The following is a 26,106-nucleotide window of genomic DNA, read 5'->3' on the forward strand; positions in this document are numbered from 1 at the left end:
TCGTTGAGTATAGATTTAATATCGTCCATTTAATTGTATGATTTTTAAATTTCTTATAGGCGTGCTTTAGGCGTAGGTACTCGACTGTGTAGTAAGTCAAGTTGGCTGCTATAACTAATTGAATAACTAGCTCTACGTATTCTAGCACGGTTATCATTTAATTATAAAAAAAATAAAATTAGTTATAGCTGGGTTGATGTAGCCCAGCTATAACAAAGTAAAGCAAATAAATAACTAGTTAAACATATTGTAACATAGCTATCATTTTGTTATAAGTAATTAAAATTTGCTTACGCTAAGCTTATATAGCCTAGCATAAGCAGAAGATAAATAATTGACAACTAAGTTTAACTAGTTAAACATGGTGATGTGAATATTCAATCTCTAGTTTATTTGACTTTTTAAGTCGATTACACTTTAAACAACAAAGAACAACGTTAGACTTAATATGACCAATTTTATTATCTAATCGCTCAATGGTGCCTAAGTCGTCTTTATTGTCTAAGAATTGCATTTCGGCTTTGCAATCTGGATAAAAGCAACGAGGGTAGTCCTCAATCAGGCCTCTGCAAAAGTCCGTGTCAATACAATTATTAGGATCAAATCGATTATGCTTCTTTTCTGATTGGCGACAATTAAAAATCCAATGTCGAATCGTTACTTCAACTGGATCGGTACAAATTTTACATCTATGCTTTTGTGCCCCATGCAGGCAGATACCCGAACCGTCACATTTAACGCATTGATTTCTTAATCTCCCGTGCAGGCAGATACCCGAACCGCCACATTTAGCGCATTGATGTCTTTGTCTCCCGTGAGGACACTTATTTTGTTCTTGATAATCTCGTACTTTAGCAATACAATCGTTGCAAGTCAAATTGACTTTACCGGTTCTTTGTACGGAGAAGTTTGACGGGTCTAGGAGACAACGACACTTTTTGCATGTTTTCTTACTTTCGATCATCTTATTTAATAAAGGTAATTAAAAATTTTTTCTCGTTTTTATTGAACGAAATAATTCGCTGGCGCTTCGGTATTTAATACCAACTTACTAAATTTCACGTCGCGGAGGTGTCTTTTGATCTCTTCTCTCTTTTCGTCCGGCACTACATCGTTTTCATCGAGACATTGATCAAAGGACGAACGATCCTTGCAATGAAAGATAGCCGTCCAAGCGGTATTCTCTCGGAAATCTTTTAAAACGGAATTGTACTTTTGCGTTAAAAGCCAACACGAATGAAGATAATGTCGACCGCTAAAAGCCATTTTAGACAACGCGCACGTATTGCTACTTTTGGATTTCTTTCGATATTTAATAAATTGATCGGCGGCATAATCGTCGATAATAAACAAAGTATTTATCCCATCAAATATTTTTTGATAAAGTTCTATTGCCTCGTTTAATTCTAGTCTTTCCCGATCTAAATCACATAGGTAGACATTTTCGTCGCTGTATATCCACAGTCGTTCTAAATAAGTTTTGTTCTTAAAAAGCGTCGGACATATAATTACGATAGCTTCAAACGTGAAACGGTACTCTGTCTCTAACAAATTTAAAATCCAGTTGGTCTTACCCGACCCAGTTTTGCCCACGATTAAGGCGCAGTGCGGATTTTTAAACATCTCGTTCTCGCTACGCTCGTACTCCCTCCGGTCGTACTCACTTCGTTCGTAGCTCGCTCGCTCCGCTCGCTCGTTCATTTTTAATAAACCAGACTTTTAAAGTTTCCTTCTTCCACCGTGAGTTGAGAATCCATCACCAGGAACACGTACATCGTCAGAGGTCCCGAGGCTTCGGCTTCACGTTCCATCTGTATAGAAATGTCTCCTCCTCCGCCGAGAGGCGTACCCGAACTGTGGGCAGAATTGTCGTCAGAACTTCTGAAGTCGAGCCACAAACCGTACTTGTCTTTTAGATAGTCCGCTAGGTCTACTCCCAACAAAGATGTCCGAGACGACCCCTCTAGCCAATTCTTTATCCGAATCGCCAAAGTACTTTGTAACTTCGTTCCAATGTTGATATTCAAATAGACCTTGCGAGTACAATTGATTAGGTCTACCTTCGACCGTGACGACTGTTTTAGTGATATGCGGATTATAAAATTTTTGCGGGTTCTTGATCGTCGGGTCTTTAAACAGGATCAAAATTCCTTTCAAGCTCTTGATCGTCTGATCGATGCTAATGTTCCATAGCGTGTCTGATTTGTTTACCGCTTGCTTCTTCCACGAGTGAATACGGTCGAATAGGTAATACATCGTTTTTTTATTTTTTAGTGTTCGCGCCAAGTCTCGATTAGTAACAACTTCGTATTCCAAGGTAAGATCCGAAATGAAGTATTCCGCGGCGGTATCTGAAGAGTTAACCACTTTGTCGTGCCCGTTGAAAGTTAGTTGGTACGTCAGAGGCTCTTTAAACCACCAAGAATAAAATGGGGTGTGGTCCGTCAACATAGGCGTGTCCAGTGGAATCGCGTACCTGTTTTTAAAAGCGTCGGCAATTGCTTTATCTTTACCGCTGTTTGCGACTTCGTTTTTGTCACCAGCGTCGAGACTTATCTTAGCTACATTCTCCCTTTCCAACCCAAAGTACGCCATATTTTTGGTCTGCGACGGGGGTAACCAATTGTCCTTGAAATTGTGAAATACGTCCGCATCTCGGTAACTTACGATCTTGTTCCCCTGTAGAGATATATTTATTTCCGAAACCAGGTTTCTCGCCACGTTTTATAAACCGTCCTGTTGTCGTCCGAGGCGCCGTCTAGATCCAGTTTAAAAGCCAACTTTGCCGTACCGGGTACAATGACGTCGTCCGTGCCTAAAGCCGGAAATTTTACGTTTAACGTGTGACCCTCGGCTATGGTGCTCGGGTTGTGCGTAATTGTTACCTCCCTCCTCTCGCCTTTGATCGCGCGAGGACCTTTAAGTCTGCGACTCGGGTTAAGCTTTTTGGTGTACATCTTACTTTTATATAATACGATTCTTATTTTATTTAACCTTATTTTAAAAATGGCTATTGCTTTGATGATGGTTGGAGGAGCGATAGTAAACGCCTTGGCATTCACGGGCTGAAATTTTTTATTTAGCAGTTTATCAAAAAGTAAAGTCGACGAAGAACGAAAGCGTCACGACCTGGCGTTGGAGCAATTGGCGCAAGCAAAACAAGAGTGGGAACAAAACCGCGTACACATGTTAGACTTTTTAAACGAACGAATGCGACAAGAACGCGCGAGTCAGCAGACATTTGTAAGCGTAGACGAAGCCTTACGAGCTTATTCGGAATTGACCGGTAAGAGTATTATCCCGTTACCGCCAGAGCCTAAATTATCCGATTTTTACGAGCCTCCCGAAGACCAAAAAATTCGCGAGTTTGTTTGGATTATAGGTGGAACTGCGATAGTCGGATTGTTGGCTTATCGATATGCTTAACTTTAAAAACTAGTATTTTTAAAATGGAGAGAGAATTTTCAAAGTTGTTTTACAGCCCGCAGGGTTACTGGCGAGGAGAAAGCGCCGTCGATCGTCTCCACGAAAAGACCGGTGCGGACAAATCGGTCGTCAGAAACTGGCTAAAAAAGCAGGCCGTTTGGCAAATATATTTACCAAAACCAAATTACGTACCCAGACCTACAATGTTGCAATCAGAATCGGTCGAACCTAATTACGCGCATCAAATGGACGTTTTGTATTTACCCTGGGACCGCGTTAAAAGAAAAACGTTTAAGTATGCTTTGACCGTGGTAGACGTGGGTTCCCGGTATAAAGAAGCAGAACCGGCTGTTGACCAGTAAAACCGCCGAGCAAGTGAGTGAGGCAATAAAGAAAATTTACGAGTGATCACCTCTAACCTGGCCCAAATTCGTAATGGTAGACTCGGGGTCTGAATTCAAAGGCGAGTTTAAAAAGTTAATGACAAAAAATAAAGTACAAATTCAAGTGGGTGAACCTGGGGTACACAGATCTCAAGGAATCGTGGAAAGGTTTAACCGTACTTTAGCTGAAAGGTTATTTGGCCACCAATACGCTCAAGAAATGATAAACGTGGGTGAGCGAAACGTGGAATGGGTAGAACGTTTGCCTCAGGTCGTAAAATCGTTAAACGAAGAAAAAACGCGGTTAATAGATGCCGTTCCTGCAGAAGCTATAAAATTAGCGAAGCGAGCAACGAGCGAAGCGAGCAACGAGCGAAGCGAGCAACGAGCGAAGCGAGCAACGAGCGAAGCAAGCAACGAGCGAAGCGAGTGTTACCGGAGTGAAACAAACACCTAGTGTACCTGTAAGAACTACCCAAAGAGAACTTCCTCCAGACGCGGTCGTTAGGTACCTCTATTACCCGGGCAAGCAAGAGGGCGGCACCGTCAGAAGGGCGACGGATCCAATCTGGTCCGTGGACGTTTATCAAATTGAAAAGCGAACTAGTCAATTTAAACGGATGAATGGCAAGAGGGTCAAAACGGGTCCAACTTTGTACTATTTATTAAACGGACCAAATAGGAGTTTCGTCAAAGAGGAACTTCAGGTAGTACCCGAAGACACCGAATTACCGCCTGATTAGGTAATTCCCGTCAGCTCGCTGCGCTCGCTTGTGCCTGTAAGCCAACGTATCGATTCCATTCGGTAATATGTAGCGCTTTGTGTCCAACGGTGACAGACTAAGTTTCTTCTGAGATATCGTGAACATCCGATGTTTATCCGATCTAAATAATTGTTGTTTATTGCAATAATGCGTTTGGTCAAAAGACAGCTTTTACACATCTCGTGGGTTAAGCTTTTCTCAGTTACTACTTTGGAAACCCCTTTCGCCTTCTTTAAATTGTGATCGGTAGTTAAGATTGAATACATTTTCGGTCTGATACAAACAGCTTCTAAAATTGTTTTGCCACCAAATTCGTCTTTCATTTTGCCTATAACTTTTTTATTTTTGACGCTGTAAAGTGGATGATCGGGCGGGTAATTACTAAAGTCAAATAAATGGCGCTTTTCGTTTAGGTAACCAGTAACCAGTTAAATCGTCGGAGCTTCGCTCGATCTGAACTAATAGAGAATCAGTGTCCGTGTAAAGTAAGCGTACCCCCTCACCAAATGTTGATTTTAGTTCGTTGTAGTAGAAATCGTACATTAACGTTTTTGAGATATCGAGAATACTTACACCGCAATATATTGGCTTATTTAATTTTGTTTTGGTTCGGTACATCTCCACAAACGAAAGAGAACAGTCCCCAAATGGCACCGTCGATTTGTAATTTGGTTTATAAGTTAATTTTTTGTATTTGTCTGCGTCTTGTACGTCCCTCAGTAAATGACCGTCAATTCGATATCTAACATTTTCCATCGTCTTGCCAAAGACCGAGTTGTTCATCAATTTGAAAAAGTCCTTCTCAAAATCATTTTTTGCTTTCTTGCGCAATTTCGTGTTTTTGTCAATATAGCTTTTCATCCACGGCTTTTGACGAAATTTCAATACCCGGTGAACTTCTTTGATCCACAACCCTAGTTTGAGATATTTTTGCAATGTACGATAATGAACCACATATTTTTCTTTGGTGTTGAGAGTGGCCACTAGTTTGTCTACGCTCGTACTCGCTTCACCATTACCAATTAAATCCTGTTGGTAACTCGAAAACCATTCGTTCGGCACCGACATATTTTCGGATGCAAGTGGAAAGTCATTATGTTTGTCATGGTGACGTTCCGGGTAATCTAAAGAGATCTCAAACATGTAACCGTAGTCGTCAGTTAGTCGCAACTCTTGGATAGAATAGTAATTAAATTTTTCTAAGTCTGTTTCCCAGGTAAATTCCCCTACGGGTAGATATTTGCTCATCGCCCAGCCGTATAAATTATTTGCGTCCAAATACATGATCTGTGACTCTGGCTTATTGGGGTCGTAATCAGGTAGTTCTGGATTATTGGCCTTTGCATATCGCTTTGCACCCACACTCGAAATACCACCTCTTTTTGCCCTTTCAAAGAACAAGTGCTTGTCAATGTCTGTCAGTAGTTCCAATTGGATGTCAGAGTATTTTAAGAGGGCATCCCACGACAGGCCTGGCGCCGTATAATAGTTGGCTGGGTCAAGGCCGTAGTTCTTCTTGCATACCTTCCGAAAGTTTTCAAATACACCCGCGAGCAATAACACATCCGTTTCCACGTATAGGTCGTGGTAGTCGCCTAGGTTTTGGCAATTAAATTTTTCCCATACTGTCTCCGCACGAGCGTATTCTTGCTCGGTTATCCCTCCCTGCTTCAGAGAGCTATAGAAAGCGTCTACTGGTGGGAGTTGTCTCTCTTGGAACCGATCAAAGGAGTCTATATATTCATAGGGGTAAACCCCTTTTTCCAAGAGTAAATGACTTTTATTTGTAAACCTTTCGCAAAGTAAGTTAAAATCATCGGGTAAACAATTTTTAACCAACCGATCTAGCGCAGCCGCCATAAAATGAAAGGAGTCCAAAAATCTGAGTTGGCCAAAAGAAAACGAAATGTAATTTTCAGTATTTTTAGCGATCAACTTAATTGATTTCCCGTAAAATTCGTGAGCGCCTTGCATGATTAAATGTTCGTCGTATTTCTCCAAGTTGTGTAAGATCACCGGAATAGGTGTTTGATCGACTACTATTCTTAACTTGAGATTACAACTAGCGTGCGCTGGGCCTCGGTACTTCCCCGTCACGTGACAATGATCCCTAACCTTTCTAAAATTGTTAATGGGCTTTTTACAATCCAAACATTTCCATTCTTTGAACTCTTTATCTTTGCCTTCAACTTTAACTTTAACTTTACGACAAAACTTGATTTTTTCTTCTTTTGTCTCTGGTGTTTTTGGAATATCACACTGGCATTAAGATTCATCCGCTTTTGCTCGATCTATCAACTTTTCGCAGATCCAACATCTATTACATTTTTCGTAAATTTTTTGTAATTGATCGTTCCAAATCAACGGCTCTTTGTTTTTAAACGTTTCGTTTATATTCTCTGTTTCGTGAGAAAGTGACCCTACAAAATTAACAGCCGCGTCTTGACCTCTTTAAGTCTTTTGGCTAGTGCAAACTCCATCGCATCTGACGACAGCGTATGAGTATCCGCAAGGTATATGTTTTTGAGTTTTCACCGTTTTTGTATCGGTACTCGCTGCGCTTAACCTTTCTAAAACCGACTCAAAATCGGCATAAATTACAAAAGGCGCATCTTGATTATTTTTATAATTTTCAAACTTGAGTATATTCTTGCCTTCGACTGGCATCTCGACTTTACACGTGGGAACGTTTAAGCCTTGGCAATCTTCTTTGTGACGGGCTAACTTTTCTTCCGTTAGGAAAGGCGACATGCACTTGAAACACCAGTGTTTTTGGCCGTTGTGATGATCGATATCACCCGTCAACCGAGAAAAGTTTTTAATCCAACAATAATGGTTCTTCTCGCCCTTGTTAAAGTAAAGTAAATTGATCGGTTCCTCCGTGCGCTTGCTTTTGTGGAGAATGTAAAATACCGTCTTTTTTGGTGTAACCAAACACATTGATCGCCAAGTTATTTTGCGATTCGATACGTGGAATTTGTGAAATCGGTGTTGGAAAGCTTATGTTTGTAAAATTTAAACCATCCGATACTGAGCGGTAAGTCGAAGGTCGCTCGTCATGTATTTTATATTTTGGATTTGTTTCTAGTTGACTTTTGACGTCGTCTGAATATAACTTTAAAGCTGCTCTCAACGCCCATCGGATACATTCTTGATCTTTATTTTGGACGTTTATGATTGCTTTTTTGTCTAACAGTTCCTTAGGCAACGGAATGTAAGAAGAACCCACTGGATTATATTTAACCACGTTGATGTAAAAAGCGACAACTTTGTCAAAGATCCAACCCGAGCCTTTTTGTGTATGAGCCTCCACCTCTTCGATTTGTTCTTTGCGTTGCTTAGCAAGTGCATTTTTAACACCAGGTTTATTTGTTACTACGTCTTGATCACTCTGAAAGGGAAAAATGCCGTAGTCAATCGTTTCGTCAAGTTTTTCCAATCTAAACTGCACTTTAAGATGTGTTTTTAATTTGTAACTCCCGATTTCTTTGAGTTCAGCCAACGCTGTTTTCTCTATCAACTGCTTGTAAAAATCAAAAAAATGTATTAAATCGTCTTCATAGAAGCGAGGAATCAACTCCCAATTACGAAATTTATCTTTAAAACGCCTTATACGTTTAATGTCTACTTCCTCGAGTTCTTTAGGTTGTGTATAAGCTTTAATCGCATTGATAAAGTCCTGTTTGACGTATCTGTCTTTGTTTGCATAAGGAATATTATATTTTTGTACCGTTTTCAACAGCTGCCGATATGACTGACTCGGGAGGTACCTAAATTGTTTTTGATCCGCTCGTGTAGCGTTTATTAGTTCTGATCGTATATGATGTTTACGTTTTGGTGCAAGTAATGGGATGTTATACCGTTTGACAAAATCTTCTAAAAACGCCTTCTTAAATCGATTGAAATTCGTTAGTAGAGGTCGGTTTTGCTGGTTGCTCATATCTCTATTTTTATATAGGTTTCTAATTTTTTTTTTCCATTTTTATTCGGGCGGGATTTCTGTCGCGAGTTGTTTACAGCCGGGGTCAAAAGTTGTGTGGAAATCCCCGGCGCTAGTCACGAGTTGTTTACAGCGAGCGAGCGAGCGGTGCCGGGGTCAAAAGGTGAGTGGAAATCCCCGGTTTTTTGGGTCGATGTACTACCCAAGGGTTTTGAGCAAAAACGGAGTTCACGTCATTCCAGGAATTTCCCATTTTTTCCCACCAAAAATGTTTCGACGATTTTTTGGGTCGATGTACTACCCATGGGTTTTGAGCAAAAACCGGATAAAAAGGGGCGCTTGGTCCAGAACTCTCATTTTCCTACTACTGTCTGCTTTCAACTCGAAGTAGTAGAAATCGAACAAATCTAGCACACTTACGCCGCAATTAATTAACTAATTTAACTTTGTTTTTATGCGATACATTTTGACAAATGAGAGCTTGCACTCTTCAAATGGCGTCGTCGATTGAAAGTAAGGAGTCAAGACACAAAATACATAACGTATGTTAAATTCAGACTTTTCAGGCTGCACTGAATTTTGGTGGAAGAGTCTTTCAGGATGACTCCACACGTCAAATCAAACAAAAAATAACGGCAATTTACCGTGAACTAACGTACCTGCGATGGTCGTGTATCTGCATGTGCAGTGGGCGTGGTTTAAACTGAAGTGGCATCACACTTACGAACCGGATATACAGCATATACAGTGTTGACTCCGCGGGCGTGCGTGACAAAGTTCAACACACAGAGAGCCTCGGTTTCGATGCTGATATGCGCAGACTAGACCTTGACAGAGCTAGTGTGAAATTCCTCTAGGGTGCAGACCACTAATTCAAGTGAGAATTTCTGACCAGCTCATTAGCATTAAAAGTGCCCCCTTCCACAGTATCTTTTGAAAAAAGAGATTGTTTGGCCCCCAAAATGGTGAGATTGTGTAAATCGTCGCCAGGATCAACTCCCTGGGTCTTTGAGCTTTCATATGAGGGCAGAAGGGCTGAAAACTACGGTTGAAAAATGGTCCTAAGTGCCCGAGAAAGTTGAGGGTTGCCACTTGAAAAATGGCTGCAATCAGACTTCGGAAAAATCACTTTTTGGGGGGTGATTTTGTTTTGTGGGAATAATTAAAAATGTAATTGGTTAACCCACAAAAAATTGAAAAGAAATTGAAAGATCAGTGACCAGACAAGAATTTCATTTGTGTTTCAGAAATCTCAGGGATGTTGGCGTGCATGCTTTTGGGCCCTGAACGGTGCTGATTTTACACTGTTTTCAATGGGGCTTGAATTAGTGGACTGGACCCTCTATTGAAAAAAGTTCGCTAGGCAGCCATGTACGGAGCTTTTAAAGGGACATGGTTGAACAAAAAATGTTCGTCCGACCCGAAAAAAAAAATCGTTGGAACGAATTTTTTTTTGTTCAAACGAACTTCGTTCGAACAAATTTGTTTTTCATTGGAACGAATTTTTCTCCCCACCATGTCTTCTTAAAAGCTCCGTATGGATGCAATGCATATGCGCATGCTTGATAGCATTGATGGTTTTTCTTGAGTGTCGGCTGCATGGAGTCATGTCATCTGTCACGTCTACGTCTGTGCGTCGGGGAAAGTTGAGTTTGAAACGAAAAAGAGATGCCGAATATTGTGGGGAAGAAGACAGCTCTACTAACAGGTACATGTAGGCATACAGTTACACGATCATAATGTAACAGTACAGATGTAGGCTACATGTACAGGTTGTATGACAATCATCAATCATAGGCCACGTATGTACATGTACATGTATGTTCACGTCCCATAGAGTACCGAAGTGTGACGTCATTGTGAACCAGAAAGTGCAGTGCAAACGAATGGAGTAGACGCTTGTGTTGGTACATGCGCTGGTTCTCGCGCTAATGCCTTTTACACACTAATTGTGCGCGTACTCAATTGCCGCAACAGACATTAGTTTGATTTAACTAGGCATGCTCAGCACGGGCCGAGCCATTTCCCTCGTAAGCAGATGACGCACAGCGAACCGCGTTATAAAAGAAGAGGTGCAAAAACTGGTTATTTACAACAGACAGGAACAATAAAACACTTATAAATCAAAGGTTTAAGGGGCAGTTTTAGGTGAAATGTTTACTAGAAATATAGAAAAATGGATTTACGATAACTTTTGCCGAAGCTTTGAACCAGAACCTACATTTTCACCTTTCATCTTTAATTGCAAATTTTTATGTGAAAATTATTTTTCGTGAAAAAAATTCCAACGGCATCAGATCAAGCAACAACGAAAACATATTTTATTTACGTTCATTCAAATGCAACGACAAGTTTACGAGAAAATGTCCCTTTAAAATAATTGATGTTTTCACTTATGGTTGGAGGAAGCCATTTTGTTTTAAAACTCGGTTCTAGATATCGAATTTTTACTCGAATACTATTTCCCCTTGCGCCATAGAGGATGTGTTCATTTGGAAATCTTAACTGGTATCGATACTCTCATTTGACAGGGACGAAGTTCGTAATGGTATGGAAGTGGACGTGCTCGATGGATGGTGTTTATGTGATGAACAGGGTTTATGTAGCTCCGTGTGGGCTTCAGTACAAAAATGTGTTGTGTGATAATCGACTTAAAACAGATTGTCAAAAACTGGCAATTGGTTGTTTCCTTTTTAAAGACGCAGGGAGGGTGTTCTGGACAGATCATGAGCACTGACATATGGGGGGGGAGTTGAGGCATGTTGCCCTTTTTGCACTACCTTTCTGGGGGCTGGGGCAGGGTAATGAAGATTCTTTACGAATGAAAAAATTTCCTAGTTGGTCAGTTACTATTAGAAAACAATCAACTTCGGATACACCAGTACATGTAAGACTGGTAGGGGTCAAGGTTTGGTATCACCCCTTAGCTCAGTCACCCTGAGATCTGCATTTCCAGTGCTCACCCCCCATTTATAACAATACTTGATTATGGTAAATTGTCTACTGAAACCAAATGACAGTGGAAGTCACACCCAATAGGCTAATCCATAGTGAAGACGCGTAATATGCAAATAATGATGGGGCATTCTGAACACAAAACAGCTCACCTCAGTGGTACAGTTAACAAATTTTGCACATGCTAAATGTCATGTTGCAATTCAAGTAGAGTTCTCCAAGGGGAATTTACAGAATCACGTGCACTTGTGTTCAGACTAGGGGGACAGTTATATCATTTACTTAAGCTGAGAACGAAAACTCTTGAGACAAAAAATATTTGTCATTTTTATGAACAGTACATGTACATTCATCTCATGAAAACAAACCAAGGTGTTATTTCAGGAAAACAGCCCTCTGAGCATTTAAAATGGAGTCTTGTGTATTCAGCTCTCCCAATACTGGGTAGTAAAGTGTACATACATGTAAAATACAAATGTATATTCCTGGTTATGATGCCTTGAAAATAAGAGGTAAGTGCAAAGAACATGATGGAACTATCAGTTAACAAGGGCGACATTCTGCTTTACAAATTATGGATCATGGTTGAAACTGTCTTCCTTAGTATATTAATCGGAGCATATACATGTACATAAAGTTGTGGGGTTGATCAGGATTTGTTCAAGTTTGTGAATGCTTTCTTGCTAAAGGTAGGCCTACCAACTTGAACACAAAAGACCTAACTTCAAACCCAGCTTTCTTAGAAACTGGAGTGGGTAAACTCATATCCTTTACATGTACATGTAAAAGTAATGAAGTTGTACTACACATGCTGGTTACAAACTTGTGCTTATAAAAATCTGAACTTTGGTTGAGTTTCTGTCTTTCAATAATAATAATACCCACAAAGCACAACTCAGAGTGGCTCCCCAGCAATAAAGTGTACGCATTTTAAAGTTCAACGTTTCTTGCAGCAGCATGTGTCTTTGTAAATTCATGTACCTGTACATGTAACAGTGTGTGTCTATAGAAATGGAACAACACAGTGCACATCTCTATTAAGCTCACCACACCTCCAGCAGTATGGTTTGTTAGGCTGAAATCCAATCTAGAGGACAATCCATCAAAGTTTCATAGGATCACTGGATGCTTGTGGATGTGTCAGCTGGAAAAAAAAAAACAAAACCAAACCAGGTTATCAATAAATTGCATCATTTTCAGGATGAACTAGAGGTTAATTCTAAGGTTGCTTGAAATCAAGCTTCAAGAGTTCATTCACAGATTGTTTCTGGGTTTGGGTAATCTTAATGTTCCTGGCATACTGAAAAATTTCTGAGTTAACCCTGACAGTCCTCAATCCTTCACCTGTTGGAGGACTGAGGACTGTTAGGGTTAAAATACATTGATGTGAGTTTTCCAATTAATCACACAAGTTTGGAAACACTTGAGAAAAAGCGGGGGGGGTGGCCATATTCATGTAGGTTGGTACATGTACATGTATGTTTACTGGAATATGCACTACCGAGTAACCCTCTCAAATCCAAGCAAAATTACCTGCACATAAAAATGTTTTTCATTCAGTAAGCGTATACCGGTACATGTACAGTATATGATTACTATATGAACGCGAGGGCTAAATTCTAAGTTGAATGTTAAACATCGGAATCAAAAAAATGCATGCAAGACCATGTACATACATGTACATGTGGTGGATGTACCGGTACATGTACATGTGTGTGCACAAACACAAACATGCATGTCACATGCTCCTCTGAGGTCCATGGTTTCAAAGAAGCGTACGTGACCCTTGTGCTGCCATTGGTCGATTTTGTAGGTGAATGTAGATTCCAACTACTATTACTAATGCAATCACAGATTTCGACTGAAATTAAAATGCGTGAAGTCAGATCAGAAATTCCACAGACGTAACCGCAGAATGGTGCTATGACTGCACCTATAGTAGCAGCGCACGTATAATGGTATGAGCAATTTGCACAATTACAGACGCAGTAGTACGAATGGAGCAAAACATTTACTCAAAAGTAAACTCACCAGTCATGAGAACCTCCGAATGCATTCAAATGCGACATTTACAGTGGCTGGAGAAACTCCTAAAGTTGCAATACGTCAAGGAAACTCGATGTGAAAAATGATTTTCACATAAAAAATTGAGGATATTTACGATTACTTTTTTTGGAAATCGGAAAAGTAGGGGTCTCAAATTCCATTTTTTTGAAGTCTTCTTCAGAAGAAATGAAAAATGTACAAAAAAGCCAGGTTCTGCCTATAGAGAAGTTGTCTGCACAGTATTAGTACTTTCTATCTTCAGATTTCATGAAATTTGCTGAGGAAAAGTTCGTTAACAATTTTTAAATAAACTGCGCAAAACTTTGTTCCTACATGTATGTGTAACTTCAGAACTAGGCCCCATGTACATGTATCCATATCCCCGTATCCATGTACATACATACATGTATACACTCTACATGTAGCCACTATGGCAAACCTGTGTTGCACTTGCAACGTTTTCTTCTTTGCATTTTGATTTTACATCACACCAAATATTAGGCCCTGCTTGTACATGGAACTTGCTCTGTAAGCATAGGCCTATCCCAGTATTTGTGTAGCCACTTGGGGGAAACTGCATTGGATATTGGACTTTCTCCAACTTTCCCCATTGATTTCATACTTGTCATAGTGTAGAAATAAAACCACGTAATAATTTAATGTCATTTCAGGTCGATTGTGGGAAACTTGTCAAACTGTTTTGACTGCGGAAGCCAAGATTTTAAAGGGGTAGATTTGGACGGATGGGGCATTCTGTACACGTACAATTTTGACGGTGGGGCATTCTGTACACGTACAATGTACATGTACCGTAGTTACTCTAATTTCCAGGGCATAATTTGGTTTCTTAAATTTGTGCTTGATTTCATTTAAATTTGTCCATGGATACTGGACCTTCTATGTATTACGTTAAAATTGCTTTTTGGCTGGCATGGCAACTGAATATTTGAAGTGTGAGTGTACATGTACCGGTACATTAGGGACTTTGATAGGGTAGTTTACTATGGCAAAAAATCTCCATCATGTTCCATGCTTACCGCTATTTCTTAAAACAGGTTTCAACCTAACACATACTTGTATATTCATAAAACTGTATGCTCAGTGTTTGTCCAAGTGCTTGAAAAAAAAAATGTTCAAGTTTACGCTGGTGGGACTCAAATCCACAACCCCCTGCTTACTTGTGCAGACGTCTTAATTAACCATGCAATCAACAAGCTTGCCGGCGTTGCCCGGCCTGTCAGTGTCAGATTTACTGCAAACTATTTTCAAAGATACCGGTATATATTGTCTATTTCTAAATGCCTGTTAAAAAATTGACATAACCTTGACGTACAAACACATACATCTTTGGAAATACATTGTTATAGTGACCAGTAATTACACGTAAATATACATTGTACCTTGAAAAGCCTTAAATCATGAAAGTGAAAGGGAAATATCCAGCAGTTGAATGTAGGATTAAATTAGAACAGGGGAGGATTTTATGATTGTGGGGATAGGAAAACCTTGAAACCAACCTTGGAATGAAATTCACAGTCTTCTGCTTTCATCCTACCCCAAACAGTCACTAAATATGCAAATTTCCTGTGTGCCTGATTCTATTCACTAAAATTTGATCAACCGTAATGCTCCCATGCTGCATTGCAGAGCAGCCGCCATGTTTAGCCTTCTTATTTTCTTAGTGTCATCATTAACTGATGTGTCATTTTTAGACATCTTTGTGTTTTGAGTTTTCTGTTTTCGCTTCACGTTCCTGTGGTACTTTGATCAACCATAACCTACAATAACCATAGAATCTAAAATTTTTCATGTAACCTTATTTCGTGAATGTTATGGTTGTTTTTGTGTGGTATTTTATCTTTTATGTGTACATGCTCATGCATGTATGTACAGTACATGTAGGTTACTGATGTTGATTCTATGTAGCTTTTGTCGTCTAGAGTTATTGTATAGGGTCAACCAGGCAACCCAGGACAGTTTGGGGCTTAATACAATGTGTGGTCCCCACCCCTCCCCAAAGACTGATGCCGATCAGTCAGCCTTTTGATCGGGTCAATACTCGTGATTACTGCACTAACTGTCCGCTCCAACTAGCACAACTTCTGGTTCGGAACTGGGGTTAGTCAACCGCCACTCACAGTGGACTGAGCTGTAGTGTGTGCAATCCGATTGCTCAGATCCCCTTGTGATTCTACCGGAACAATGAAGTCTATCGTGGTGGTCTACTGTGGCAGTCTACTTTCCATCTACACACTACGCCCGTCCGACACCACAAGCTCTGTTCGGTTCGGGACTAACTATCTGCCACTCTTGGGGGACTGAGCAGTAGTGTGTGCAGTCCGAACACTCATCCCCCGGCGACAAGATCTATAGCAGCAGTCTTCACTTCAGCCTACATGTACATGTGTACCATGCAATGTATTCATCTACCGATGTGGCCTACAAAGACTCATGCAGGGATGACTTCTTGCCTCCCGCGCTTTCTACACTGACTGTCCCACACCCTGAGCCACTGTCTTCAGACACCTTTCCATTGGAGTTACTCAGCCATGAATTTGATACTACACCTTGCTGGGCCACTTCCCCATTGTCAGTGGAGTTGGCCCCGATGAAGCTACATCATGGGCATCAGAACCCATTGGCCTGCTTCGCTGAAGGGGCTTCCGCACACTGCATGTCACTCCGCTGTCTGGCTTTCTTTTGGGGCTCACCGGGAAGAACGACTCTGAGGCATCCACCCCGGCGGCTCACAAACACCTCCTTCTGCTGAGTATGAACCACAGCCTGGAGACAGCAGCAGTCCCGTCTCTCTCCGAAACACTTTCATCATTAGCCAGTTGCCTCAGTCCAACACCTCTAAGGAGCTTTCATCCAATCAGAGATTGACAGCCGACTGACCGTAATGTATTAAATTGTATATTTTATTGAGTTAATTAGGCCAGTAGACTTTTTTAGTGGCTGCGTCTTTTGATTGACAAAGCCTGCCTCAGGATTTCTTTATCATGTTTATCCAAACCTTGGTCAGGTGTGGTTTATATTGTTCTCTGCCCCACCTCGTAATCATTCTCAGCATCCAACCCACCAAAAATATCAATCCTTCCTATCTCAGTATTTGCTATCCAAACCTACATGTACATGTAGACCACGTGCGGTTTTTATTTTTCCCTGTCCCACCGCTTAACCTTTTTTCTTTTTATTTCTGGCATCCTACATGAACATGCCAAGAATATTAAGCATTCCTGTTTCAGCATTTCCACTCTATCTTACGGTACAGTAATATGGTTTATTTTCAATCAGAGCATCCAACCCACGGAAAACTGTTAATCCTTCCCATGTCAGCATTTCTTTTCTACCCAAACCTGGACCAATTGTGGTTTTTGTTTATTTTCGTTCCACTGCAAAATCTTGTTTCTTTTCAGTCCAGGCATCCTACATGCCAAGTATATTAATCATCCCCTCTCAGTATTTCTTTTCTATCTAAACAAGACCACGTGTGGGTTTTATTTTTTTCTCTCCCCCACCGCTAAATTTCGTATTCCATTCCCAGCATCCAGCCCGCCAAGAATATTAATCCTTCCCATCTCAGCATTTCTTTTCTATCTAAACCTGGATCACTTTTGGTTTTTATTATTTCCCAGCCCTATTGTCTAATCATTATTTTTATTCGTCCAGCCGCCCCCCAAACAAATGTTCTTTGCATCTTTGTTGCGACACTTACATGTACATGTAACTGCCGGTCTTGCGCTCTCAGGACCACGGAATTTGCAAAGCAGTGCACTATCTGAATCACATCTGGGCACTGCATATGAAGGCATTCTGAAAAGCTGTTTCGAATGCAAAAGTATTTTTGATTCAGTCCCTAACTTGAAACCTATCTACGGGTAAGATCCATCTGCATAGTTTTCCTATTTGAGGATTTTTTAAATGGAAAATTCCATACCTTTTGCATGTAGTGTTGGTCAGTCGCATACAAGCATGAGTTCGGTACAGTGAGTCAACACAGCTGCCAGAGCAAGCACAAGAATGATGGATACTCTCTTCTAGTAAAAACGTTTGTTGTATCCAAAAGTCTTTGAATTCCCGATATAAATGTACATGTAACAGGCCGAACAGCAAAGTGATGCACATTCCTGTGGGAGAAAATCTGTTACATGTACATCGAAACTGTATAGTACAAAATTCCATTTACAACGAAAGGTTTTCGAACTGTCGTGTATAAAAAGCATTGTTCATATAACCATACAGCTAGGAACAACTTTGTGTCAAATGCAGGTCTAGCAGCTCCCAATCTTTCTGTTGCTGTCTGTTTTTTGGATACACGCGTGGACTGTGCACAACACAATCTACATATTGATGACTACTATTGGTATACAGTAGCAAGCAGCTACATGTACATGTATGTTCACCTAATAAAGCGACGGGCATGTATTCTTGCATCTGAATTGAAAAGTCAGTTCTACCAACATGAGAAAAAATTAGTGTAAACTTTTTTCAGAAAAATAAGATGCAACATGTAGACCTTGCATTGCCAATCTTATTTTTTGCACACAACGACATATCATTAATCCTGTATAAAATGATTCAGAAAAACTGGCTCGACCCGCCCAAATATCAATGTACATGTACTGTTGTAGTGAATTCCGGAACAGCTTTATACACTCCTGCCCAGATAATCCCACCATTGTCCAGATCTACAGCCTTTATAATTAAATTTAATAGACAGGGCGGGGTACTCCATTGAGTAAAACATTGTAAAAAGCTTCAGTGCTTGCAGCATGCCTCTCACTCCTTCGCTGTGCAGCAAAGCTTTAAGAAGCCACTGGTCCACTACTGAATTCAACTACTGAATTCAACTTGTGTTTGGATGTGGGGGTAGGATCCGGCTTGGCAGTGTTTGCTCCTTACGGTGAATATCCCTACGGAAGGCCACATTTTCTTAGTATTTATTTTTGTAAATATCTACAACAATTTTGCTGTGTCAAGAAACGGCCGGAGAAGACCGAGACTCAAGCTTTTTATTTAGGGGTAACTATTTCTATCTTTATTTATCGACCAAACCTCTAAACTGTATCCACCTTGTAGCCCTATTTAGTCACACTCCACAGTGGTGGCTTACATCAACCGCCAAGGAGGTACCCCCTCTCCTCAACTATGCCTCCTGACTAGACGAATGTTCATGTGAGCGCTAGACCATGGAATTGAACTCTAAGCGACCTACATCTCAGGAGTCAACAACTCCATCACAGATGCTTTCTCTCTCTGGGAAAGGTTCAACTGACAGAATGGACACTACAGGCCAGTGTGGTTGAGCAGATCTTCGTTGAAGTAGAGAAGCCAAACACTGACCTCTTTGACTTAGTGGAAAACACCCAGCTACCGGTGTTCTACATCAGATTTTATCACCCCCAGGCCGGGGCGACAGATGCTCTACAGATCAGTCGGAGCAGTTTGCTGGTGTACGTTTTTCCACTGATATCCCTAATTCTGGCAGTTCTCTCCAAGATTGAACAGGAACACCGCTGGGTGCTTTTTATTACCCCATTCTGGCCTCGACAGCCTTGGTTTCCCCGTCTAATCAGGCTACTCATGCAAACGCCACTTGTTCTAATCGCCAGACCAGATCTCCTTCACCAACTGAAGTCGGGTGTACTTTATCCTCACCCAGCGTCCCTATATCTGACCTGCTGGCCTTTGTCAAACAATCCTTCTGATCAGCAGGACTTTCTGATGAAGCTGCTGAGATGGCCGCCAACTGACATGAAATGTCTTCAACAGCAGAATACGACATTTTGCTTTATGGTGTACAGAATGAGGTCTTACTGTAATTGAAGCTCCTTTGACCATCATGACTATCTTCATGTTCCCTTTCAAATTAGGACTGCAAGTAGCAACCATTCGGAATTATTAGTCTGCCATCGCAGCCGTTCACAAGGGTTTTCCTGATGGTTCGCCTGTGTCCGATGACGCATTCTAACATCTCTGTCAGGGAATGTTTATACAATGCCCTCCCAACTAGGAGATTAGTTCTTTCCTGGGACTTATCAGCTGTCCTCCAACTCCTCGCTGGTTCTCCTTTCGAGCCGTCAGCAAGGCCTCATTACTGCATATGACAGTAAAGCTAGCCTTCCTACTTGCAGTTACTGCATCACGGCGGGGCAGTGAATTGAAGGCACTTTCCATCACTGAAGGCCACATAAGATGGGAACTCCATGGCATCTGCCTCATCCCATCTCTGGGTGTCCTCGCTAAGAACCAGTCGGCCACCTTTCATCCTTCTGGCATTTTTGTTCCAGATATAACCAAAAACTCTGGAACTCCAGAAGACAAACCATGGTGTCCAGTGAGAACTGTTGAAGGGTACCTTGTCAAAATCAAGAAACTGAGAGGTACAACATTGCAGCTTTTCATCATAACAATAAAGCCACGTCATGCTACGAAGAGAGACACTATAGCTGTATGTAGATGGGCAGTGTTGGCAGTCAAATTTGCCAATCCAGACTGGCTAAACATTGCAGACAGTCAGACTCAATGCCTCATCAGGGTCCATGACATCCAAGCAGTGTTTACCTCATGAGCCTACTTCCGGGATGTTCCGATGACGGAGATACTGTATGTAAGGCAGTATGCTGGAAGACCCCATCGACATTCACCTCATGTAACCTCAACGATGTCCTACAGAGAGACTGTTCACATGGCAAGGCGATCCTGACATCGGTCACAGCGATGCAGAGGGGTTCCTCGTTGGGACTGGCCAACGCTGGAACTAACCTAACATCTGCACTGTCTGGTGAATCTGTGTTATAGCTGGTCATCCTATGATTATACATGTATATTTACCTCTAACCACACATCCAAGTGTGTATTTGCCTGCAACTGGGGACCCCCTATTGTTCCTCTTTTGTTTGTACTTTAACTTTTTTAGAAGACCACCCATATGTTTTGTACACAGTTGTCAATCGGGGACCCTCTGTCAATCGGGGACCTTACTGTCCTCTATTGTTCAGGGTCCCTTATTGAATGCAGAAACGAACTCACTTCTCTCCCTTGTGCAGTGTGTCCTTGCATTACCCTCCTTTGGGGAACAGTGCTACTCTGCATATTTAGTGACTGTTTGGGACAGGATGGCAGCAGAAGACTCCTCCCCCACAGAAAGGTGTGCGAGGTCCGCTATCAAAACCTGCACAAACAGGCGGATCCTTCCCATGCTCCCCACTTTTTGCTCTGATGGTTTTATGCCGAAAAAGGACAAACATGTCGGCCGCTTCGTTATGCATCATGGGTCTAGAGGGCCACTACAGTTGATCAAATATTTAGTGAAAAAATCAGGCGCAAAGGAAATTCACATGTTTAGCGACTTTTTGGGATACAAGTACATGTAGGTATTCAATAGCAGACCTCTCTCACATTCCTGTGGGGGAGGACTCTCATACATGAGACAATCATTTGGTTTTTGGAAAGTGACTTTAATGCTTGTATGATATCGATTCAATGCTGGTTGTATATAAAAACGTATTGTGTGAATAGATGATGGCAAAATATACCCTTTGTTTCATTTAGATTTTCACATGGCCAGCCTAGTGATGGAAACAGTGCAGCACTTCTACAAGAAACAACTGCAGGCCGCTGTAGTGACTCTACCCAACCAGAACTTTCATCTGCCCAGTTAGTCTGCAGTCCAGCAACAAGTAACATTGGTTCAAATGAATTGAGGTCCAATCAAGGTCATCAGACCTTTCTTCCTGACCTACCAGCCTGGTATGGTGTTAAGGTACAGTAGGCACCCACTGGGATGAGTACTGCTAACAGTTTTTAGATTGTTTACCAGTATTTAGGGAAGGAAAGGCATCATTACATTTTACAATGTTTGTGCAAATTTACTTGTGTCTGTACATGTAAATGCCAAAGGAAGAAACCTAAGGGCCTATCCATTTTTGTCATCCTTTTGGCAAGCATACACACCATACTCTTTCATCTTACCCCCCTTCTCAAAAGCATGTGCAAGAAAAGAATGATGGCCAATTGACCTTTTTCTAAGTTTATAAATGCGTACAAAGGCTGTAAATCCCCTCCCGTCAAAGTGCACATTTTGTATGCTTGCAAAAAAAGATGACCCCGAAAATGGAAGAAACCTCCAAAGACCTTGTACATGTACATGATTTGCTTGAAAATCATACATGTGCATGTACATGTAGCATTTTCCAAAAGGCCTGAATTTTAAATGAAATGGCTATTAAGTTCACATCTTTTGTCCCTCTGCATCCTCAAGTAATATACAAACATACACGTTGTCGATGCTCAAGCTGGAGTTTTTGCCTCCAGGCAAGGGAAGCTGCAGTAACTAAGGCACATTAATTTTTTATCTTTGAACTTTTCATTGCAGATCCAGCTTATTCAAGCTAAACTTTTAAAATGATACCTGGAACAGTTGACTCTACTGCACTGTCTGTATTTTTTGTCTTTGTTATCCCACAGAAAAAAGAAGAGAAACTCCAGGCATCAAGAACAGAAGTCCTCAAGGTTGGTGATGTCAAGATTGAATGGCACCTTCTACCGATGTACATGTACTGCCACCTTTGCCTAACCAGGAGAAAACAAAAGAGGGCAGTAAAGAGCCAAGAGTCCTCAAGTACATCTGCAGAGCCACACACAAAACATGATATACATGTATGTAAACAGAATGTAGGAAATGCTTCCGAGTACTCACAGTCAGCTAACATCGGAAATGAGTATTGTCATAGATCTTTACTTCAATTGAAGGGAGCTTTCTCTGAAGATTCCATCAGTAATTCAAGCCTCAAAGATGCCAATTTTGAAAATAAACCTGACTTTACAGTCAATTCAGCTGCTCAGAATTCGCCCAAACTTAAGCATGATGCCTCAGTAGGTATTAAGCCAAGTGATCACCATGGTGAGTCTCTAAATGCACACATTAATGGTAACTCCAAAATGAGCCCAAAGAATACAAGCACACCAGCCGGGGCATTGCCATGTTCTCCTGTAAGGAAGACTGTGAGCATGGCCACAACAAGAACCAAAAGAACTGACCGGAAAGAACTGAGTCTGAAACATTCTGGACATCATGAACCATCACAGTTGAGAAATAAGAAACAAAGTAGTGTGCCAAGATCTGTCCAAAAGGAGACTGATTCAGACAAACATGTACAAACCTTAAAGATAGAGAGGGCACCACAGACTAGTTCTCATATCAGAACATTTCCAAAGGATGGGCTGTATTGCTCTTCTCTGTCTGAAGTTTACCAAGTACCGGTAACTGCCATAGATTCTGAGCAACAAGTTCAATGTGATGCCCAAAACAAGACTGATATGCAGCATGGAACCTCAGAGATGAAACTTGCCGACTCGTCAATGTTACAGTTAAAAAAGGATGTCAGAGAACAGTGTTTGCCAAGAAATTCTAAATTATCTTGTAAACATCAACCTGTGCCCAACTCTCAGCATTTAAAAGACAAGTCCATGAATCCCAGTTACTCATTAAAGAGCCAGTCTCCCACACTATCAAAGACAAGAAGTGTACCCTTACCAGCAACAAATTATCACCAAGAAACCCAGGATTCAGCACTCTCATCAGATGTTATTGTGCTTGATGGTGGTGAAGAAGAAACCTTACCAACATCCCTTTCATATAAACGAAAATTGTCAAAAACTTTAAGGGACACACACACCACATTTTCCAAGAAGTTGAAAACGGTAAAGTCAGTAGAAGAGACTTCTGCTAGCCCTGCTGCAAGGTTACTGTTTGAAACTAAATGTCCAATTAGTAAGCACAGTGTAAGAGACTACAAGCCAGGGTTTGGTGGACAGAAAAAGACTTCTCAGACTAGATTGGAGAACATGGGTGTGAAGACAACTCCTAGTCAAACCATGAAGCAGCCTTCCATACCCTTAAGTGACTGTCAAGCAGCTTCACAGAGGAAATCATCCACTGCCAATCAAGGTAACCATATTTATTCCAGGCAGGCCATGTCAAGCACTGGCAAGAAAACATCTTTGAATATGTTTTCAAATGTGCAGCCTCTGTTTAAGAAGCAAACCACTGAACAGCTGGAAGCACAATATGAGGCAGACTCTTCAAAAAATCATCCATTGAGTAACCAAACTCGGAATCAGCAAATGCTACCAAAGGGAATTTATCCAAAGGGAATTAACACTTGTAGAGAAAGCCACCAGAGTGCCCTTCACAAAGGGGTTACAGCAACCTTGAAGGAATCTGCTCAGCAAGGAAAGATGACAAGTGTCACCCTGCCAGCTGCCAGTGCCAATTCAAGTCGGAATCAACTCTCCAAGCAACCACACAATCAATCTACACCTACATTCAAGCCAAACATTGCAGTCAGCCCACTTGAAAAACCACCATCATTGTCAACAGGTTTTCACACAGCCAGGGATATCCAGGCTAATCGGGACACCTACATGTACATGTACCCCAAACAGGGTACTAAATCAAAGCTTGTTAGGGATAGTACAAAACATGACAGTAGAGCAAGACAAGAAACTACATGTAGCTCTCCTAAGAAGGTTACTAACAATATCCCAAAGGACATTTGTCAGAATATAAGGAGTAAGCCAGTCCCTTGTCAATTCATCAACTCGGACCACAACACCAAGCAAAGTACCACCACAGAGAGTGCTGCCATAGAGAGCTGTCCTTTGTGTCGCTTGAAGTTCCCTGACAGGTAGGGTATGTTTTTTTACTTGGACCTTGCAGTCAGTAGCAGGGAGAATGATCATGTGCCATTTGTGCATATTTTTTTACAAATGGCTCAAAACATTTAGACAGGTGTATAGCCTGATGAAGTGTCAGCTCTGTGAATGCTGTACATGTAACCTGAAGCATCTTGTACAAATGACTTTATTTTCCTCAAAACACACCCTTCGGGGCATATATAAATGCAAAGTCAAAAGGCATTGAACGTGTGTGTGCTAACTCTACATGTAAACACTATCAAATATATCTACTAGAATTTCAGCTCTTTTTCCATATTGGTAGAACTTGTAGGTACATGTGATAACTTCCTGCAGTGTTTTCAACAATTGAGGGGATAGTGTTTTCAAGCCAATTTGAAGTGCTGGAAGAACATCCCTGTGGTTCTCTGAAGGTCAAGCCATTTTAGCATGTTGGGACAGATATTAACCCCCTGTTCGGTGAGGGACCCTTGGAGGTTGAAGGACGAGAGTAACCATCAAAGCCCTGCTTGTTAAGACCCTAATAAGATTGAAAATTTCACACTACATAGTTTTGAATTTGGTTCATGAATGTACATGTCTACTGTAGTTGGCAATGTTGTAGTCCAGTCTGTCAGACATTCTTTCACAAGTCCAGTCATGAGTATTGAAGAGGGTCTCCAATGACAAAGAGTTTCCCTTGTCACAGTTCATTTGAATGGCCAGTTAATTAGAGACTAAATGATTCATGAGGCTCATAAGCTTTTCCTGGTGAAGGTGACAAATCAGGTTGGTGGTAGCACCAAGCTAGGGAATCTCTTCTGAGTATGTGTGGTTTTAAAAAAAAGGAGGGTAGTCAACGATTTGGACAGGAGGCTCTGTCCATTATCGTCAGGAGACTGAACGATTTATGATGGACTCGATTACAACTCGGGTAATTGGGAACTCTCAACCTGCAAGCTTCACCCATGCCTTTAAATTTTGTACATTTAAAATGTTTTTGTCACTGTTTTCCTTCTAAATAAGCTTGACACCTTTTGGAAGAGACAGCCACATAGCAGAGTGCTTGGCAGCGAGCTCTGATAATGCCACTTGGTAGGATGACGGACAAGAGGAACTTTGAAGTGGAGTCTATAATCTGGTTACATGCAAGAATTGGTCGATTCAAAACAGCAATTTTCATAGTAATTGGTGTTTAACTTGAGCATTTCCTTTTAACATATTGTACTCTGCAATTTGTTGCACTTTTTTACATTTTGTTCTTGCAACAATGACTATTCTTAATTTGGTTAATAACCAAGGAAAACTGTCATTCCCTTATCAAAGATAATACATTTATCTTTTATTTGTAAATGTTTTGTGTAGCAAAATTACCATGCAATTAATAAACCGTGCTTATTAATAACCTGTCTTTCTGTAACTTTGAGGGTAATGGAATGACAGTGATGGAATTATGAGATTTATATTGATCATATGTACTACTTGTTTGAGTTTTGTCCGCTTTAAAAAAGCTGGCCTTTTTCAAACTGTGTCACAGCTGGGGCATTCCATTGCCACTGGGTAGTCAGTCTGTGTCATTGGAAAAAAATGCATTTTTAGCTGACCTGTCTCGGCACAATGGGCACTGTGTGAGGATGGTATGTCCAATTTACACAAAATGGGTGTCAAACTGAAAAAAATATACAAAGGGGTAGCAATCCCCCCACCCTTCTAGGGTTAAATGATCATGTTACTTGTATCTAGCAAGATGGGTAACTGATGATACAAGATTATTTAGCAAAGTGTCTCAGCAACTCAAGATAGGTTCATTCCTATTTGGAATATGCTGAGTAATTCCCACCAGGACTGCACCTTGTTTCAAAGGAAGGAGCTTTTCTTGAGCATGTTGATCTCATTTATTTGTCGAGTT

At 41.0% G+C, this 26,106-nt stretch overlaps 1 protein-coding gene across 1 annotated transcript; it reads left to right on the top strand.

The window, feature by feature from the left end:
* Positions 1 to 9,868: 9,868 nt before the first annotated feature.
* On the top strand, positions 9,869 to 26,100 carry LOC110990454 (uncharacterized). Its single transcript, XM_022255463.2, has 4 exons — positions 9,869 to 10,221; positions 21,072 to 21,282; positions 21,987 to 24,208; positions 25,224 to 26,100. Exons 1-4 carry the CDS (start codon positions 10,055 to 10,057, stop codon positions 25,294 to 25,296), a joined length of 2,673 nt encoding a protein of 890 aa, XP_022111155.2. The 5' UTR covers positions 9,869 to 10,054; the 3' UTR covers positions 25,297 to 26,100.
* The last annotated feature ends 6 nt before the right edge of the window (positions 26,101 to 26,106 follow it).

This window comes from Acanthaster planci, linkage group LG16 (assembly GCF_054643075.1).
Source record: "Acanthaster planci isolate LZ-2023a linkage group LG16, COTS_SCS, whole genome shotgun sequence".
NCBI lineage: Eukaryota > Metazoa > Echinodermata > Asteroidea > Valvatida > Acanthasteridae > Acanthaster > Acanthaster planci.